The 18,347-nt window shown below is 38.4% G+C and overlaps 4 protein-coding genes across 6 annotated transcripts; 3 read left to right on the forward strand and 1 right to left on the reverse strand.

Annotated features, from left to right (window-relative positions):
- Positions 1-1,481: 1,481 nt before the first annotated feature.
- Positions 1,482-6,194, forward strand: LOC104725853 (CLP protease regulatory subunit CLPX1, mitochondrial). 3 transcript variants are annotated; one of them, XM_010444594.3, is made up of 15 exons: positions 1,482-2,529; positions 3,057-3,118; positions 3,400-3,500; positions 3,642-3,721; positions 3,823-3,873; positions 3,966-4,040; positions 4,137-4,214; positions 4,364-4,420; positions 4,676-4,746; positions 4,844-4,943; positions 5,042-5,146; positions 5,238-5,300; positions 5,382-5,504; positions 5,650-5,814; positions 5,911-6,194. In XM_010444594.3, the coding sequence occupies exons 1-15, from the start codon at positions 1,993-1,995 to the stop codon at positions 5,980-5,982; spliced, it is 1,740 nt and encodes a 579-aa protein (XP_010442896.1). In that variant the 5' UTR covers positions 1,482-1,992; the 3' UTR covers positions 5,983-6,194. The 3 variants fall into 3 exon arrangements, with proteins under 3 accessions (XP_010442896.1, XP_010442897.1, XP_087329135.1); XM_087473009.1 differs by having other exon boundaries at positions 1,497-2,529; positions 3,823-3,877; XM_010444595.3 differs by lacking the exon at positions 3,823-3,873.
- Positions 6,195-6,390: 196 nt separating this feature from the next.
- On the forward strand, positions 6,391-8,174 carry LOC104725854 (E3 ubiquitin-protein ligase SINAT5). Its single transcript, XM_010444596.3, has 3 exons — positions 6,391-6,978; positions 7,172-7,558; positions 7,642-8,174. The coding sequence occupies exons 1-3, from the start codon at positions 6,778-6,780 to the stop codon at positions 8,002-8,004; spliced, it is 951 nt and encodes a 316-aa protein (XP_010442898.1). The 5' UTR covers positions 6,391-6,777; the 3' UTR covers positions 8,005-8,174.
- A 107-nt stretch (positions 8,175-8,281) lies between these two features.
- On the reverse strand, positions 8,282-10,558 carry LOC104725855 (putative pectinesterase/pectinesterase inhibitor 61). The gene is made up of 2 exons (XM_010444597.3): positions 9,201-10,558; positions 8,282-9,113 (listed from the first exon to the last, which is right to left on the reverse strand). The coding sequence occupies exons 1-2, from the start codon at positions 10,270-10,272 to the stop codon at positions 8,416-8,418; spliced, it is 1,770 nt and encodes a 589-aa protein (XP_010442899.2). The 5' UTR covers positions 10,273-10,558; the 3' UTR covers positions 8,282-8,415.
- Positions 10,559-14,840: 4,282 nt separating this feature from the next.
- LOC104728845 (uncharacterized) lies at positions 14,841-15,398 on the forward strand. Its single transcript, XM_010447776.1, has one exon. The coding sequence runs from the start codon at positions 14,841-14,843 to the stop codon at positions 15,396-15,398; it is 558 nt and encodes a 185-aa protein (XP_010446078.1).
- Positions 15,399-18,347: the final 2,949 nt, after the last annotated feature.

The following is an 18,347-nucleotide window of genomic DNA, read 5'->3' on the forward strand; positions in this document are numbered from 1 at the left end:
CGTTTCCGACCGGCGTCGGTCGGCCTTCTCTACCCTCTAGACTTACCATCTTTCTCTTTTGTTAAGTTTTTAGATAGTCAATAATGGCAAATCGTGGTTTTCAAACTTACGTCTTTGGCCTCCTTGCAATGATGGTGTTACATGGTCTAAGTCCGATGGCTTCAATTCAGGCTTTGATCTCGTTGATGGCTCCATTGTTGGATTGGGAAAAGCATCCAATCAACCAGTTTTCACCAATCGATCCAAACGATGCTGATTCAAGCCATCCCCAGTTTGGTTTCTTCTTTGTAATTTCAGTTTGGTGGAATCGTGATGTCCTTCCTTGTAAAAGGTTTGTTTCCAGTGAGTTAATCCTTTTCCGGTGGAATGTCCGATTATCAATCGGTGAGTGTCTCCCTACCTATAGGTACGAAATTTTCATTTGGGTTTTTGATCCTGGAATCAACAATTTCATCACGGTGGCTGAAGGATATAGTCTTCCAATGGATCGAATCTGGAATTTCATTCATATCGTGATGGGACTTCACATTTTATCAGGCTTGAATCTGAACTTTTCTGCACTAATTGGGGATGAGCGTGTTTATTTTGGTTTTGTGGATGTTCTCCTTGTTGAGTTTGTGGTTTTAACACAAACTGTTTTTCAAGATAGTGAGAGATACACATCGGAATCGATTGACAAAAATGGTATGGGCACTTTTACTAATAGACGAATACGACTTGATTTAATGATCAGGAGACAGAACTTATGTTCTCTCATCAACAATCTCCTTATGGAGTTTCAAGTCGACAATGTGACTAGAAGAAAGAAAGTCACGTGTGTAAACAAGCCAAAACACATATGTGTCCACAGTCCTCTTGGTTTTATACTAGGTGGAGACGAAGATGAAGGACTTTCAAATAGTCTTAGGAGACGTTGGAGACGTCGTACACTATGGAAACAACCATGGATAACAAGACAATGGATTTCTCTAAATGATCATAGAGAATCCTTGCCGGAATTATCAAGTATATCGATCTCAAGAAGGCATCAAGATCTAGAATCATTTCCAACAACATTAGATTTATTTTTCTTAATTAAAGTAATGTCAATGACATTTTGGAGTTTCAGCACCAAGTTGATAGCCAATAAAAAGTGTGTGAAGTGGGGACTTAACAGATTTCATCTGTTGCCTATAAGACTAAATAACAGCAGGGTCACTTCCACTCCTTCACTGAAATTGTATCAATTTCATGTATTTGCGTATAACGGTTGTTTAGGAATGTTTATGTATTTTGTAAACACTTTTTGATATCAATATAATTGATTTGTGGAAAAAAAAAATTCATTAGCTCGAAAAATAACCGATATACAAAAAAGTAAGTACAAAATAATTGGATTAGACGAGTTATAATTAAATTAAATAGATATAATCGATATTAGACGGATATTAGTTATTAATCAAGGTGTAGAGGATATGTTTAACGATTTTATATATTTTAGCAGAAGTTTAAAAAACGGGGCGAAGACCTAAACAACAACTTAGAAATATATGAAAAAACTCTGCGACTTTGTCTTTATTTTATTTTTTTGTTGTTACCCGGCGGTTGAAAAATCAATAGAACTGGTGGTAACGGAGAACAAGACGACGACGTTTTAAAAACAATTGGCCGTCCAAAAAGCTCCTCGTCAAACTCATACCAGAAGATGATTTGATTAGAGAAGATATTCTCTTCCATTTTCATTTTTGCCCCTTTTCGAATTTTGCGTTTTCGTCGGCTCTTCTTCTTCTTCTTCTTCTTCTTCATCCTTTCCGTGTGCTTCACTCTCACAGATTTCGTCATCAATTGAAACCCTTTTTCCTAAAAAGTTTCACTTTTTTCTATTTCGTTTCCTTACAAACCCATCGATCGGATTACTATGTCAATCAATTGCTAATAAAGTTTTTTTTTTTTCTTCTCTGGCTTCTTCTTCACACAATCCGTTTGATTTCCCGGCGTAACGAAACCCTCGCCATGGCCGCGGCTTTAAGGTCTAACACGTCAAGAGAAACCGCTTCTCTCACTCTCTCTCAGTTTAGGTACTTCATCTTCAACCGTATCCACACCGCTCGAACCGCCACGACTCGCTCTAGACCCGATGATTCATCCAACAACAGATTCCCAAATAAAATCTCTCCGCTTGGAACGAGTTTGTTTGGTAATTCGAGTAAAGGCTATGCTACTAATTGTGCCCAGAAGATGAACGGTGTTGCTTCTTCTTCTTCTTCTTCTTCTTCTGTTGTTATACTGAGCTCACAAGGAGACCCACCGGATCTGTGGCAGCCTCCTGGTGATGGTGTTTCCGTTAGGGTTAATGGGTCTAGTGTTAATCTTGGTCGTGGTGGCGGTGGAGGTGGAGGTAGTCCCGGTGGTGGTCCTGGTGACGGGACAGGGTCTAATTCTAAAGAAGATTCTTGGGGTGGATCCAATCTTGGGTCTGAGTTTCCTACACCAAAGGAGATTTGTAAAGGTTTGAACAAGTTCGTGATTGGTCAGGAAAGAGCCAAAAAGGTGAAGTCTCTACAAAAAGTGCTGTGATAACAACACTTTCATGTTATTAGTATCAATCTGAAATGACTTTTTCTTTTTTTGGTTTGCTTACTTTGTAGATAGCTTAATTCTAACTTAACTTAACATTTGAGTTGCTAAAGCTTAGGTTCTATATTGGTTTCTTCGTAGATGATTCATTTGGGGCTAAACATTTTTTGTGATGCTTTAGGCTTTGAATGGTACTAACCACACTCTCACACCCACAACTCCTTTTTGGAGCTTAGTTACAAGATGTAATTACAAAGTTACTTTCGTTGTTACAGAAAAATATCAAAACTGAGTGTTTATTATCTGATGCTGAATTCCTTGTTCAATTTGTGTGCTTCCGGCATGGTGTCTGTCCTCAGTATCATTTTCCATACTTCTGCTCACTGTTGAATGCTAACTTTAAGCTCTGATTCCTGAATTTTTATGCTTTTATTTGGTTTAGACCTTGAGAAATATCTTTTTAGTTCTTAACGCATTCTTTTGTTATCTCGTTGATGCAGGTGCTTGCAGTGGCAGTTTACAATCACTACAAGAGGATTTATCACGAATCAGCACAGAAACGGTTAATTCACTCTCTTATGTTTACCGGAATGAAATGTTTTTATATGTATATAAAATATATTTGGAAAATATTCTGTCTTCTATATATAGCACCGTTTAGTTTCCTCAGCATCTGAAAGTAAACAAAAATACCTAGTGATTTAGTTAAATCATGCCAGTATGCATTTCCATTACATGGGAATATCGCAGTTTCATGTACTTGCAATTGTTTGTTTCTTTGTGATTTCACGTATCCTGTAAGAGATTGGTTAGTTATGATGTTGAAACTTGTTGGGAAGCTAGGTCCACTGGAGAAACTGAGAGCACTGCAGCGAAACCAGCAGATGATGATATGGTAGAACTAGAGAAGAGTAACATTCTCCTGATGGGACCAACTGGGTCAGGTAAAGTCTGACCCCAATCTGCAAAATGCGCAAACCTGATAGCTTACTATAATACAATCATTATTTCAATCTAGCATGGTTCTGAAACTTCAATTCCAGCCTTCTCACATCATCTGTTTTGGTGTTTTTCTACAAGCACAGGGAAGACACTACTTGCGAAAACCTTGGCACGGTTTGTGAATGTTCCTTTTGTCATTGCGGATGCGACGACACTAACTCAGGCAATTCTCGTCTTTCTTCTAGTCTTTTTGGCGCATGTCCTTTTCATATTGACCAATCTCTGACATTCATTTTTGTGTTCGGAAATGAAATGATTTGTCAGGCTGGTTATGTGGGAGAGGACGTCGAGTCTATATTATACAAACTTCTCACAGAAAGTTTCTTCAGCCCAAACATTTTTATTTGTATGCCACTATAATCAATCTTCTTATATAGTTAATGTGTGGATTTTGTATCTCTGTCCAGGTTGCAGATTATAATGTTGCAGCTGCACAACAGGGGATTGTTTACATTGATGAAGTTGACAAGATCACAAAGAAGGTTAGGGAACAGAACCTTTTTTTTCCTTGGAAAACGTGCTTGTTATTTTCTGTGCTTCTTAGATAAATTTTGTTCTTTGAACCTTTTGGTTACCAGGCAGAAAGCCTTAACATCAGCAGAGATGTATCAGGAGAAGGTGTTCAACAAGCATTGCTAAAAATGCTGGAAGGAACAGTAAGTTTACTGTTTAAGTATGCTGCAATAGTCTTTAATAAACTTACCAAAGGAAGACATGTATCATTTGATTTGAGAGCTCCACTATGTAAAATCGCAATACTTTTGTGTTTGATGCCTTATTTCCAACTCCCTCTTTCTGGATATAGATTGTAAATGTACCTGAGAAGGGCGCTAGGAAGCACCCTAGAGGTGACAATATCCAGGTTTGTCGTGCTCTACTTTACTCTATATGTCATATGTATTTATTTTATGGTGAAGATGAGTCAATATTGTTATCATACCATAATGTCAATGATTAGAAATAAGAGCTTTCCAATTTACTCTTCTTAGCATGATGATTGGAGTGTTGGTTTAAAAAGGTTAATCGACATGGTATCTTGTTTTCATGTTAAACAGTTGATTAGGTGTCTCTCCTGTAACAGCTGTTTCTTACTCACATTATTGTTGACTATACGCAGATTGACACAAAGGACATACTTTTCATATGTGGTGGTGCCTTTGTAGACATTGAAAAGACGATCTCAGAGAGGTCTGACTAAAAACAGATTCCAAAAATCCTTTTTCTTTTATATTCTTATCCTCTAACTGAATTGCCATAATAAGTGAACTCAGTATTTCTGTTCCAGGCGCCATGATTCTTCAATAGGGTTTGGTGCTCCTGTGCGTGCTAACATGAGGGCTGGTGGTGTTACAAACGCTGCTGTTGCATCAAACCTAATGGAAACTGTAGGTTTTCCCCATATCTTCACTTACCAAATGTTGGGGATTCTTCTGCTTGTTTTGGTTTGTATCGAGGTTTACAATGTGATATTTGGTGTTGGCAGGTGGAAAGCAGTGACCTGATTGCTTATGGTTTAATACCTGAATTTGTTGGAAGATTTCCAGTTCTCGTCAGTTTGTCTGCTTTGACTGAGAACCAACTTATGGAGGTAATAGGATTGACATAAAAGTGTGATATTCGATGTGATTCTCTATCTCTTTCTTGTTCATAGAATACGCAATAATATAATTGGTTTGCAGGTGTTGACAGAACCCAAGAACGCTCTTGGAAAGCAATACAAAAAGATGTACCAGATGAATAGTGTAACTACTTTTCTCTCTTATCTCTCTATCTCTCTTTCTGCTTCAAATCACAAGACAAGTCTCTATCTCTTTTCTCTTCAGGTAAAGCTGCATTTCACGGAAAGCGCACTGCGGCTAATAGCTAGAAAAGCAATAACGAAAAACACTGGAGCTCGTGGCTTAAGAGCTCTTCTAGAAAGCATCCTCATGGACTCTATGTACGAGGTATATATATATATATATATATATATATATATATATATATATATATATATATTTTCACCACCCCTTATGATTTTCAAACCAATGCTGCTAGAATCAGAGTTCAGATTCTTGTACATTTATGATGCAAAATGTCTTTTGTCTTTAGATTCCGGACGAGAGTACAGGCAGCGACATGATAGAGGCAGTCGTGGTGGATGAAGAAGCAGTTGAAGGAGAAGGACGTAGAGGCTCTGGAGCAAAGATTCTCCGCGGTAAAGGAGCATTGGGTCGGTATCTCTCTGAAACCTATTCCAAGGATTCTTCTCCTCAGGTAAACCGAGAAAGCAACCCCTGTTTGATTTGACCGAATAATTATTGTGTGTTTGGTTCGTTTGATAACCGGATGATCTGAATTATTTTGTTGCAGACAACAAAGGAAGGATCAGATGGAGAAAATGAGGTGGAGGCAGAGATTCCATCAGTTGTAGCAAGTATGTAATGTAACGTTCGATGATCACGATCACTACCATCCATGCATCATCATCATTCAGAACATCTGGTGAAAATGTATCTCTCTGTATGCTTTTAACTTTATCGTTCTCTGTACATATAAAATGAAGGAAAGAAACCAAAGTTGGATAATTAAAAAAGAACACAACGAAGGATGCACAATTTGCATAATTGATAAATGATCATGTAACTTTTGTGCAACCCCCATCTTTTCAGTATCTTTAATTCTTAATTGTTTTTTTATTAAATCTTAATTAATTTAAATTGTTTATGAAAATCTAATTTTGTTGACAAAAATGCCTCTAAATTTTAAAACTACCTTTAGGCTTTAACAAATAGAAACTACAATTTAGGAAAAATCAAATAAAACACCCATGTGCCAGATTCTATAACCGTCGGATTAAAATCCGGAAAAGGGAGCTTTTAATCTGGACGGCTATATTTAATTCCTCTAAAAACTTTTTCTCAAACAACAAAGCCAACGAAGAAAAGCACCTCTTTGGCTCTTTGGGCGCAAACCATTTGATTGAGAGAGAGAGAGAGAGAGACAGAGACAGAGAGAAAAGGGTTTTGATTTTCCTGGAAAATCCCAGTTTCCTCCCCCTTTTCTCTTTCTCTCTTGTTTCGCGATTTCGTTCCTTTTAACTCTTTTGACCGGCGTGAAAAGAAAAGAAAAAAAGAACCGATTTTTATTTTCCAGGAACAAAAAAAAAAAAAAATGATCCCCAATTTCTTGTTTTTGAATTTTGAATTGTGAGACTTTTTTGTTTGGTATTTCGAAATCATGGTGCTAATGGAGACAGATACTATCGAATGCGCGATCGATAACGATGAGATTCATCTCAACAACAACAACAACAACAACAAATTCTCATCAACCAAGTCTCAGGGTGGAGCCACCGTTGTAATCTCTCCAGCGACTAGCGTTCACGAGCTCCTTGAATGCCCTGTCTGCACTAATTCTATGTACCCACCTATTCATCAGGTCCGTATCTCATCATTTGAGGGTTTTTAGATAGATCTCGTTGAATTGTGTTGCCTCTTACCGGTATAAAGTTACCATCTTTATGATTCCCCAATTCCTGAATTTGTTGGAATCTCAATGGAGATTTTGGTGTGTTGTTGTTACAATTTGAGGTTTTTGAGAAGTGACAAAAAGGTTTCTTTCTTTTTTGTAGTGTCATAATGGACATACGTTATGCTCGACCTGTAAAACAAGGGTGAACAATCGGTGTCCGACGTGTAGACAAGAGCTTGGTGATATTAGATGTTTGGCTCTTGAGAAAGTAGCTGAGTCGCTTGAGCTACCTTGCAAGTTTTACAATCTTGGTTGCCCTGAGATATTCCCTTATTACAGCAAACTTAAGCATGAGTCTTTGTGTAACTTCAGACCTTTTAGTTGTCCCTATGCTGGCTCGGATTGTCCTGTTGTAGGAGACAACACTTTCCTTGTAGCTCATTTAAGGGATGATCATAAAGTCGATATGCACACTGGATGTACGTTTAACCACCGTTATGTCAAATCCAATCCACGAGAAGTTGAGAACGCTACTTGGATGCTTACGGTTAGCAAATTGTTTGAGATTATGGACTTGTGAGATGTTCAATTATCTTTGAGATTCTGAGGGTTCTTTTTTTTGTTTTGTAGGTTTTTCATTGTTTCGGGCAATACTTTTGTCTTCATTTTGAAGCGTTTCAGCTCGGTATGGCTCCAGTGTACATGGCGTTTCTGAGATTCATGGGGGATGAAGAAGACGCACGAAACTATACATACAGTTTAGAAGTTGGAGGCAGTGGGAGAAAACTCACATGGGAAGGAACACCAAGAAGCATCAGAGATAGTCACAGGAAAGTCAGAGACAGTCACGACGGTCTTATAATCCAAAGAAACATGGCACTCTTCTTCTCCGGTGGAGAAAGGAAAGAGCTGAAACTTAGAGTCACCGGAAGAATCTGGAAAGAGCAACAGAATCCAGATTCTGGTGTTTGCATACCAAACTTAAGTGTGTAGCTGGAATCCGAACCAGCCAACTCTCTAAACCTATTTTCCAGTTGTTCGATCTCTTTGATCTGTCTTATTTGGTTTAGCTTTTGGCTTGGTGTGCTTTTTGATTCAGACAGCTTCTTGTTGTCCAAAATTGTATTTAGAGAAGAAAAAGAGTTGCTCCATTTTGCCAGAAATGTGCAGACAGATCGCAAAACTTGCCATGTTTCTTTAGTGATCCAAATCTACAGACAACATATATAAGCACATTGTAAGATTTGAGCAAAGAATCCAAAACAGAACATACACAAATCATAATCTTTATTTCATTGAAGATGTCCTATAAGTATACTTAAAATGGTTTTGTGGACTATATTACAAATCTTGAGTTCGTATATAAAAATCTTTCGTATACATTACATACAAGGCTGAGACAGTCTATTGTGACAACCCAGAGAAAAACGCCACGCCGGTTGATGGCAACCACGAAGAACCAGAAATAAACTGAGCCACCGTAAACTTGCTAGCCTCGACAGCTGAGGTAATAACATGATAACCCGGCCACTTGATACGTTGACCCATTCCTGAACCCGGCCCTTTGTTCATATACTCACCATAGTACAACGTGTCCAACGCAAAAGGACCATTCCACTCTAACCATCCTCGCGGGTCAATGTGGTCACCCATATCAGACATCATGTACACAACTCTAGAATACAACTTCCACGGACGGCCTAGATACGTCGGAAAGCTACCCTTGGAAGCTTCAAGATCCGGCGTGGCTAGTAGCTTACAAGCATGGATCGAAATCCCCGTGTTCTGATTCGGATCTTTCCGGTTCTGAGCCGTGATCGTGATCTTCTGCTGAGGCATAGGTTTACGCGCATAGATGTTACAACTCTGTAAGATCACAGCTGCGTTACCGAATATAAAATCGACCGTTCCATAAATTTCGCATTCCCGAAAAAACTGTCGGTTGGAATGTACATAAAGTGCATCTTGGTATCCGATAATGTTGCAACGGTAAACCACCGCGTGGTCTCCACCAACACGGAGTGCCACGGCTTGATGCTTAGCCGGACCGGCATAATTCTCGAACGTCATGTCCCTCACTATAAATCCAGCTCCAGTCGCAGCTACAACAACAATACCAATAACTCAATAATCATAACAGAGAACAAGAACAAAAAAAACAAAAATTATAAAAGTTTTAACTTTTTTACCAAAAGTGGCGGTGTGAAAAGTAGTAAGATCATCGGCGATACTTTTACCACCGGTAATGACTGTTTTACCCTTGCCGTCTCCGATGAACATCAAGTTAGTCTTCTTCCTCCCAACTTTCAAATTCTCTTCTTCATACCTTCCTGCTTTAACGTAGATGACGAATCGACGGCCACTATGCTCCGGAGCTTTCTTGATCGCTTCCGTGATCGTCTTGAACGTTCCGGTACCGTCTTTAGACACCGTGATATCAGCTTGAATCGCTGACGTCGGAGTACCAAGAAGCTCTCTGTCTTCTCTCTTCAACCAATTAGGTAAATGTAATTCCTCTGTTTCTTCTGCCCCAAGTAACCTCCTATTATTCACCACCGGGACTCCAGACAAATCTTTGACTTTTCCGGCGAATATCGCCAAACAGTTACTAACCATCTCCGACAAATCTTTAACAGCTCCGATCACTTGATCCTTCACTCCTCCTCCTTGTCCTCCAGTTTCATCGAATCCGTCGGTGCAAGTGTCGTGGTTGGTCATAGCTGAGCTAAGCAACGTCATCACATCGGAATGAGACTCATCTCCGAAGACGACGACGACGGAGGAGAGAGCACGGGAGAGAGCGTCCACCGAGTCATCTAGCAGCTCGAGGCAAGAATCGTAAGCTGACCGTACACGTGGTGGCATCTGAGTGTATGTGATCGTAGAAGAAGAGTAAAGAGCTTTGCTGAATCTTTGAAGCGTTGCGTTGAAGGAGATGTGAATGAGTTCGTTCTCGTCGGCGGTTAATGATCCCGGGAAATCAAGAAGAGTGTCGATGCATAGGTTCGGGTATAAGGATTTGCTACAGGTTCGGGAGATTGCTTGGGTCGGTTTTCGGGTTAGCTTGGGCTCGGTTTTATCCGAGCCTACTGCTCGGATACCGGCAAATATCCCGAAGCAGATCACTCCAACGACTAAAACTGCCAAAGTGAAGAGAATCAGCTTTGTTTTAGTTTTCTTATGTTGCTCCGGGAGTGACGTGGCTTGGTCTTTCTGGTTCGGGTCTGATCGTCCGGACCGACCGAGCCTATCGTAACCCATTGTGATGTTTTTTTTAGGTGTTTAGAATGAAGTTTAAGAGTTTGGTAAGGAGAGAACAAAGATGAGGTGGAAGGCTCTATAAATTATTATATAGATGTAAGCTATTTAGGAATTAAAAAGTCATGCGTTATATATAAAAACTACGGTCGTTGTCAAAAAAAAGAAAAAAGAAAAGAAAAAAAAAAAAAAGCTATGCATATTGGTAAAATAATATACATTATGCCTGATAGCTGTAATATTATACTGATAATGAATTCAAATTGTAGTAATTAAAACGGACCACAAACGACCAAAATTTGTGATGGCTCTATCTATAAATATATATTGATGCGTAGGTGTATGTACGAGTATCATTTGAGTATAAATGCATCTCTTACTACTTGCATCATGCAAATAAGATTTGGAAATACGATCAATTAATTGGTGATTTGGAAAAATATTAGTATATTATTATATCAACACTAATTGGTGCTTTTCTCAAATAGTAAATAAGATTTTGTTTCAAAAGAGTTTCCTGCTTACCTAACGGTGTCGGTGATCATTTTCTTAATCTCGTTTTGTTTAATTATTTATTTTGGGTCGAAATCTATTTTCTACTCTCCATTACTATGGATAGCAAGAGACTGGTGGTTCAGTTCTAGCATTGCGCTCTTTTCAAATGTGATAGACCACGGATGGTGCTTTTCATATATAACTTGTATATACCAAAACAACATCAGTCTTTGACAATAGTTTCCCGCAAATTACCTATACTACGGATTAAACACCAAGTTCAGAATCCAAGTGGCGTAACATGCATGCATTTTAAATAGTGTTCAAAACAAGATATGAACGTGAATTCAATTCACGGTTGCATGCCGCTCAATCAATTCGGATCGATACGGGATGATCAGGATCAATACATTGCTAAATACTTACAAACGTATACATACAAATTACAATGAGTATCAGGAAGAGTCAAAAAGCACGCGCTCATATGGTCTAAAAAACGTTGATGGGACAAATCTACATCGTCCACCAACTGGCAACTGGAGCCCCATTGAATTAAAACGGAATAGTTATTGAGATAGACTTCTATACCAATATTACACACACAAACACACAAAATGTACATAGTCCACTAACATATACGTACGTATGTATATGCAAAAAGGTGAAGAAACTGTAATGATTTTTTTCCGGTTATTTTGTTGTGGTTCAATCATTTCCGGTTCAGTGCTCTGGTTAAGGAATGAAATTAGTATGTTATCCACTAGTACATCGAAAACCTTGAAAATTATTGTTAATCATCTTCGAGGTTGCGATGAAAAAGATTGTTTGTTGCTGACTGCTCAGAAGCAGTTCTCCCATGATATTGTATGTATCTAACATTTGTTATTTTTCATGTTATGGATATACACATTAGATTCCTATTGAATCTTGCTTCCATGGTTTATATATTAGTTATTATTGAAGATAATTTGGCAGACAAACACTAAAGATACCTTTTTTAGAATGGTATGTTTGATGTTTAAGTCAATGTTTTGCCAAGAAAAAAAAGGTATCTCAAGTCACGCGGTGAAGTAGATGTTGATATGATAAGAATGATGTATACGATGGAGTAGCTAATGTCGCTATAGCCTAAATGATAACAAAATTAAAGGTTGGTTACGAAGTCAATGTCAATAAGGGAGTGAGCTGTCCTCTACCATAAGTCTTCTGTCCCTTATAACCTCTTTTTTCTTTTTCTTATCTTAGCCTTTTGTGCTTTGTCTCCTTCACAAAAAGTTTTATTTCATGAGACCACTCACGTTTTGATTAATGAATGAATGATTCTTGTTGTTCCCAATTACTTTTTTTTAACAAAAAGGTCTTATGTGGTTCATTTACGCATTTGTTTATTACACATTATATCTAATTATTATATAAAAATCTTTGGAAATTCGTACGTAAAATATTTCCATGTTAGTTGCATACTTGCATATAAAAAGAACCTCGAAAATCATCACACCGTCGATAAATGATGGATTTACTGTTTAACCTTTGCATATAAAGAATTTGTCACGTTAAACATTAAACATGGCTAAGAATGATTTACGTTAGAAACATAAATCATTTCTTTTGTAAATTTTGTACATGAACACATGTCCGTCAGTCCATGTGTCACTTAATTAATACATGGACGTGCATGTTTTGATATCCATTATTGGCAGTATATAGATAAAACTGAATATTGCTTTTTAGACATTATAATGGCTTTACTAATCAGGGTATCATTTGTAGACTTTTCTCATGTATCATGAGACTCATGAAAACCATATATACACATCTCACATTACCCGATACTCGGCATTTCGTTTCCTTAAAAAAATATTTTATAAAATCAATTTAACATTAATATATTGATAACGAATTAAAAGTATATGAAAACACTATCTTAATTATCATTCAAAGATTTAGTGACTAAAATGACATCATTTAATTACACTTATAATGCTAAATACAGTTGATGAATTTGACAGGAGCATTCATAAGATTGGTTGTTGGTAATGCGTTAAACTTTCCACTGAATAATTTGATTCAACCATTGGATAAGAGCAGAGGTTAAAGTCAAAAGTGATTAGAGATAACTAACTAGACCAAAGAACGTTACAATTATTATTATTTGGTTTGATTTTACGTTAGAAATCATAGTGCTTTATCTATATCTTCATCTCTAATTAACCCATACCGACAACTTCTTTCTATGGATTAATCATTTTCAACAAATAAAATTGCAATTCTATTAGTGGCTTCTGATCGTTTATGGATCAAGATTAGGTTTGAGCTCTGGGCTTTGGGCTATAAGCTTACTATATAAATACTTCATTCGAGCATGTCTTGTTGTTTGGACTTTGGAAGAGTTAGCTATTAAATTTTAGTATGTGGAGAGTGGAGTTTTAGAATAACATGATCGATGTATAGCTGCTTCGTTAAGAATAGATAAGTCGCTCGTAAATATACATAAATCTTGAAGCAATGTCACATGGGAAAACCTGTTAAAAGGTATTAACAGATAAAAATACTGTCAGAAATTATTTACTCTACCTATTACGTATGCTAATGTAACCATTAGATGCAAATAATATATACTTTATTAATAATTAACGTTTAGTTATTTTCACATTTAAGTTTAATATATGAATCAAATTAGAGAGAACAAGCTAAGGGAGACAAAATTGAGACGTAAAAGAAAATGAAAGAGAAATTGACGAAGGAAGAAGAAGAGGAGGAGGAGCCTCTAAGCCCGATGGCTCGTCTATTCCAATCGACAATTGCATTATCACGATGATCGGTTTCAAAGCCAAGATTAATCCTGACATCATTTTAGATGACTTGAAGCATAACGTTTCCAAGCATCCTCGTTTCTGTAGTAAACTGGTAATTGCTACACACACACACATACACATGTTTTACTTAGGATTTAACATTTTTTTTTTTTTTTGTAAACTGTATGCATTGTGTAAAATTTTGTAGTCAGATGATGGTGCTAGATGGATGAAGACCAAAGTCAATGTACAAGACCATGTGTTTTCACCAGACATAGACCTACAAGAGATCAACGAAGATGGAGATGGCTTCGTCGATGACTATTTCTCGCGGTTAACGCTGAGTCCTCTCGATAAATCGAGACCATTGTGGGATATTCACATCCTCAATGATCGATGATTGCTTTAACAAAAAAAAAAAAAAACATCTGACGCTGAAGCGGTCGGGGTAATGAGATGTCATCATTCTTTGGCAGATGGAATGTCCTTGATGTCTCTCTTGGTGTCTTGTACCCGAAAAACATCCGCTCCTGAGGCATTTCCTACAATGTAGATGCAGTTGGCGCAGTAGAGTGTTGTTTCGAACGAGGACCTGCTGGGTCACAGGACTCTGTATCTAAGAACAGACAAGTGGAGATTGGCAAGGAAGCACAACTGACGTGGCAAGTCCGGTTTGGATGGAATAAGAAGATAAAGCAGAACTGGGAGAGAAGATATCTGGAGAATATCGTTCGCGATGGTTAAGGAAAGTGAGATTGTGGCAAACAAGAAATTGCCTTACTTGAAGACTTGAAGATCTTTTTAGGGTTTTAGGGTGATCGAATATAAAAGATCTAGGGTAATGTGTGGTAGGTTTTTTCTTGAACACTTGAAAAAACCTTTTGCGTGAGATTGTAACTTCAAGGCTGATCAAAGAAAGCTAAGAAGGTGAGTGTTGGATAATTTTCTTAGATCTATACTGGTGAGAGTTTAGATAGAGAAGAGAAGTGTGTTTAGATTTATTCTTGTAACGGGTTAAGAGTTTAATAAGAATAAATAGTAAAAGTGTTCGCTTGGCGTTTTCCAAGCAGAAGATTGTGGTGTTATTCCTCTATACCTTTACAATTGGTATCAGAGCAGACACCTGATAAAAGTCTGCTTGTCTTTTCAACATGTGAGATCTTGTGACAAGAGGTTTGGAGAAACCACAAGCTTTTGTTGCGATACTGAAAGCTGAAACTAGATCCAGAGCATTATGGGCATTGGAAGGTGTCGGTCAAACATGCCATTCAAGGTATCAACATGGAGGCCTGGTTTGCTGTTGAAGATGGCTGGACCGAACCAATGGTGAAAAATGACAAGGGTGAATCGATGCTTAAACCTCGGAAGCAGTGGACTGCAGAAGAAAAAGCTGAGGCTAAGCACAACTCCCAAGCCGTGTCGGTGATTTTCAACTCCCTGCCACTGGATCAGTTCAATAGTGTCCAAGGTTGTGTGTCTGCGAAAGAAGCTTGGGATATCCTCCAAGTTACCTTTGAAGGAACTAGCAATGTAAAAAGGACACGCCTGGACAATCTGGCTTTAGATTTCGATAATTTGTCGATGGAAGAAGGTGAGACCATTGCGAGTTACATCAGTCGGTTGAGTGCTATCGCAGATGAAGCTGTTATCATGGGAAAACGTTACAAGGACAAGACGCTGGTGAAGAAATTTCTTAGGAGCATTCCAGACAAGTTTCAACCACATCGATCTGCCATTGATGTTTCCTTTAACTCAAATGATTTGAAGTTCAGTCAAGTTGTTGGGATGATGCAGTCGTTTGAGATGCAGCTGAAGAAAAAAGAACATCGCGCTGAATGATCATTTGCTCTAAAGGCTGTTGAAACGTCGAAAAATGCTGAGACACAAGATACTGCAGATGAAGAAAAAGTTGGGTTACTTGTTAGGAAATTCTTCAAGAAGATGGAGCGTGGTCAACACTAAAGAATGAGCTTAGCGGCTCTATACTCAGCTTCAGTGGAGCTTCGAGCCACAGAGTCCTGTTTCTGAGATGCCCAAGAGATCAAATTGGTACCAAGGTAAGAACAATATCCGCCTGTTGATCTGCTTGTTTCTGCACAACCACCATGGTCACTGTCACTGTAAATCCTTATGGTGCTACTTGTGTTCTTGTTAAAGTTAAGCCCCATTGTAGTTGTACCTTTTATGTAGCGCAGGATCCGTTTGAGAAGATGAAAATCAGCAAACTTCGGAGCATGCATCTTCTGACACACAAAATTCACCACAAATTGAATGTCGGGTCTTGTAAGTGTCAGGTACTGTAGCTATCCTGCCAAACTTCGAAAATATGATGGATTTGTGAATGTTTCCTTGTTCTTATCTCTTGTGTTTTTTAGTTGTTCATGCAAAGGTGTTGCAATAGGAGAGCACTCACTCATAACTGCAATAATCAACAAGTCTTCTGCATACTTTTGCTGGGATAGAAAAAGACCTGAAGGATGAAAGTGAGCCTGAATTCCGAGGAAGTAATGCATTTGACCCAGGGCTTTCATGCGGAACTGGGTGTTGAGAGAGTCTAGGAAGGTAGTCATAGTCGTGGAGCTGTTTCCTGTGATGAGCCTGTCATCCACGTAGAGCAAAAGTACAATGACTGCTCCATCCCGTTTGTAAACGAAGAAAGATGGATCTGGTATGCTATAGGCAAACCCAAATTCCAATAGAAAAGTGCTGAATTGTCGTACCAAGCTCGCGGGGCTTGTTTCAACCCGTAGAGTATTTTTTTCAGTCGACACACATGGTTTGGTTTTTCAGGATCGACAAAACCAGCTGGTTGTTTCATATACACTGTCTCTGTGAGATCTCCATGAAGAAAGGCGTGTTCAACATCCATTTGTTTTATATCCTAACCCATTTTGATGGCCATATCCAAGACAGCCCTGACAGTTGTTGTGCAAACCACAGGGCTATATGTTTCCAGGTAATCAATTCCTTCTTCTTGATTAAAACCTTGAGCAACCAATAGAGCTTTGAGTTTCTGTAATGATCCATCAGCATTTCTTTTTGTTCTAAACACCCATTTACTTCCTAACACATTCATGTCTAGTGTAGAAGGTGTCAAATCCCAAGTATTTACTGCTTTGCAATTACCCATTTCTTTTCCCATGGCTCCATTCCAACCAGGATGTTTAAGAGCTTCAATTACTGTTTTTGGCTCTGGATGAGATACTTTATGAGACAATAAAGCATATCTCGTATTTGGCTTTCGTATCCCATCTTTTAATCTTGTTGTCATTCCGTGAGTCGATTGAACTTGTTTTAACAAGTTCTACTTGTGATGATTTTGCAGAGACCTGAGAAGACTGATCAGATGACACATAAGAAGCCGAGGATTCACCTAATCCTTGAGTTGGAGTACTTGAACCGGAAGAGTAATCTGAGGTAGATGTGTCTATTCTTGCTGAGTCTTGTATTTCATGAGTGCTTGTGGTAGATACCTGAGTTTGATCTGGTGTATTGTTGACTGTAGGTGTTGAAGATGGAGTTGAAGTCACAGGAGAGGTGCAAGTTGGAGTCACTGGAGAAGTATGAGCCACTGATGAGTCAGAGCTAGCGATGTCTTGCAGAGGAGTGTCCGTCTTGATAGGAGAAGGAGGACAACTGTTGCCAATAGAAGTAGGATCAAAGCCTGTCGTACACTCAGTTCTATCCTCCACTCCTTCAGTGGACACAACCTGAGACCTTGTGCTTGGCAATGGCGGAAAATCATGCGGTGAGAACAGTGATTTATTCTTTTGTTGTTCACCGCTTGTTTCCACTAACTCATGTATCTGATTCATACTTTGATCTTGTTGAGGATAACTTTTGTGCCATGCATCCATGAGAAGAGTACATCTTTGAGAGTTACCAGCCAAAAAGGAAAAAGGGAAGACATCTTCGTCGAAGATGACATGTCTGCTGATATAAACGCGCCATGTGGAAGGTAACAAACACCTGTAGCCCTTATATTTTTCATTATATCCCAAGAACACACATTTCAAAGACCTTGGATCAAATTTTGTTGCAGCATAGTCACGAAGAGTCGGATAGCAAGCACAACCAAACACTCTGAGGGCAGTATAGTTATGAGCTCGACCTGTCAAAGCTTCATAGGGACTCTGATTCTTGTCCAACGCAGTGGTAGGCAGAAGATTGATGAGAAAGTTAGCCGTGTAGAATGCTTCTACATAGGATTTTTGTGTGTCTATCCTAGCAGATTCAATTAACCTTAAGCAGTTGTAATACTTAAGGTGTCAATCCAGTTGGGAAACTTAACTAACAATTAAGATGCAATCAAGATATCACAAGTTAAGCCAATTCAATAAGCTTGTTTTTATTTAACAGTCCTAGAATGATCATAATGAAAAACGGAAATGTGTTCTAGAACTAGAAACGAGAATGTATGACAAGAAGCGAAAATGAATGAAAACAAAAACGAGTCTAAGCATGAACTAAATAGCAAGAAGTGAAACAGTCTCAAGAATACAATAAAAATCAGAAAGAAAGAAGTCCTAAGGATGGGGGTAATTGATGTTGGTGGATTATCCTAGTCTATAGAGTGTTTAACATGCCACAAGCAAACTATCCCTAAACAATGAACATCACGACTTCGCGAATCCAATCTCTTGACATAAGCTACTCAGACTCAACCACTTCCAAATCTAGCTCTCGATAGAGAAACATGATCAAGCGTGGCATGACAAACAAGTTCATTCACGTCAACAAAGATCCTAGACAACTAATCTCTTAGGCTAGGAACGTACTAGTTGGTCA

Source organism: Camelina sativa, chromosome 11 (assembly GCF_030686135.1).
Source record: "Camelina sativa cultivar CO46 ecotype springtype chromosome 11, ASM3068613v1".
NCBI lineage: Eukaryota > Viridiplantae > Streptophyta > Magnoliopsida > Brassicales > Brassicaceae > Camelina > Camelina sativa.

What these genes read in the sequence shown, in the direction of transcription:
- LOC104725853 (XM_010444594.3), top strand. Translation starts at nt 1,993, where the DNA reads ATGGCCGCGGCTTTAAGGTCTAACACGTCAAGAGAAACCGCTTCTCTC. An exon ending in GATGGGACCAACTGGGTCAG is followed by an intron (nt 3,501 to 3,641) that starts GTAAAGTCTGAC and finishes CTACAAGCACAG; the next exon opens with GGAAGACACTACTTGCGAAA. An exon ending in AGATGTACCAGATGAATAGT is followed by an intron (nt 5,301 to 5,381) that starts GTAACTACTTTT and finishes TTTTCTCTTCAG; the next exon opens with GTAAAGCTGCATTTCACGGA.
- LOC104725855 (XM_010444597.3), bottom strand. Translation starts at nt 10,272, where the DNA reads ATGGGTTACGATAGGCTCGGTCGGTCCGGACGATCAGACCCGAACCAG. An exon ending in TTTTCACACCGCCACTTTTG is followed by an intron (nt 9,114 to 9,200) that starts GTAAAAAAGTTA and finishes TTGTTGTTGTAG; the next exon opens with CTGCGACTGGAGCTGGATTT.
- LOC104725854 (XM_010444596.3), top strand. Translation starts at nt 6,778, where the DNA reads ATGGTGCTAATGGAGACAGATACTATCGAATGCGCGATCGATAACGAT. An exon ending in TGTACCCACCTATTCATCAG is followed by an intron (nt 6,979 to 7,171) that starts GTCCGTATCTCA and finishes TCTTTTTTGTAG; the next exon opens with TGTCATAATGGACATACGTT. An exon ending in ACGCTACTTGGATGCTTACG is followed by an intron (nt 7,559 to 7,641) that starts GTTAGCAAATTG and finishes TTTGTTTTGTAG; the next exon opens with GTTTTTCATTGTTTCGGGCA.
- LOC104728845 (XM_010447776.1), top strand. Translation starts at nt 14,841, where the DNA reads ATGGAGGCCTGGTTTGCTGTTGAAGATGGCTGGACCGAACCAATGGTG.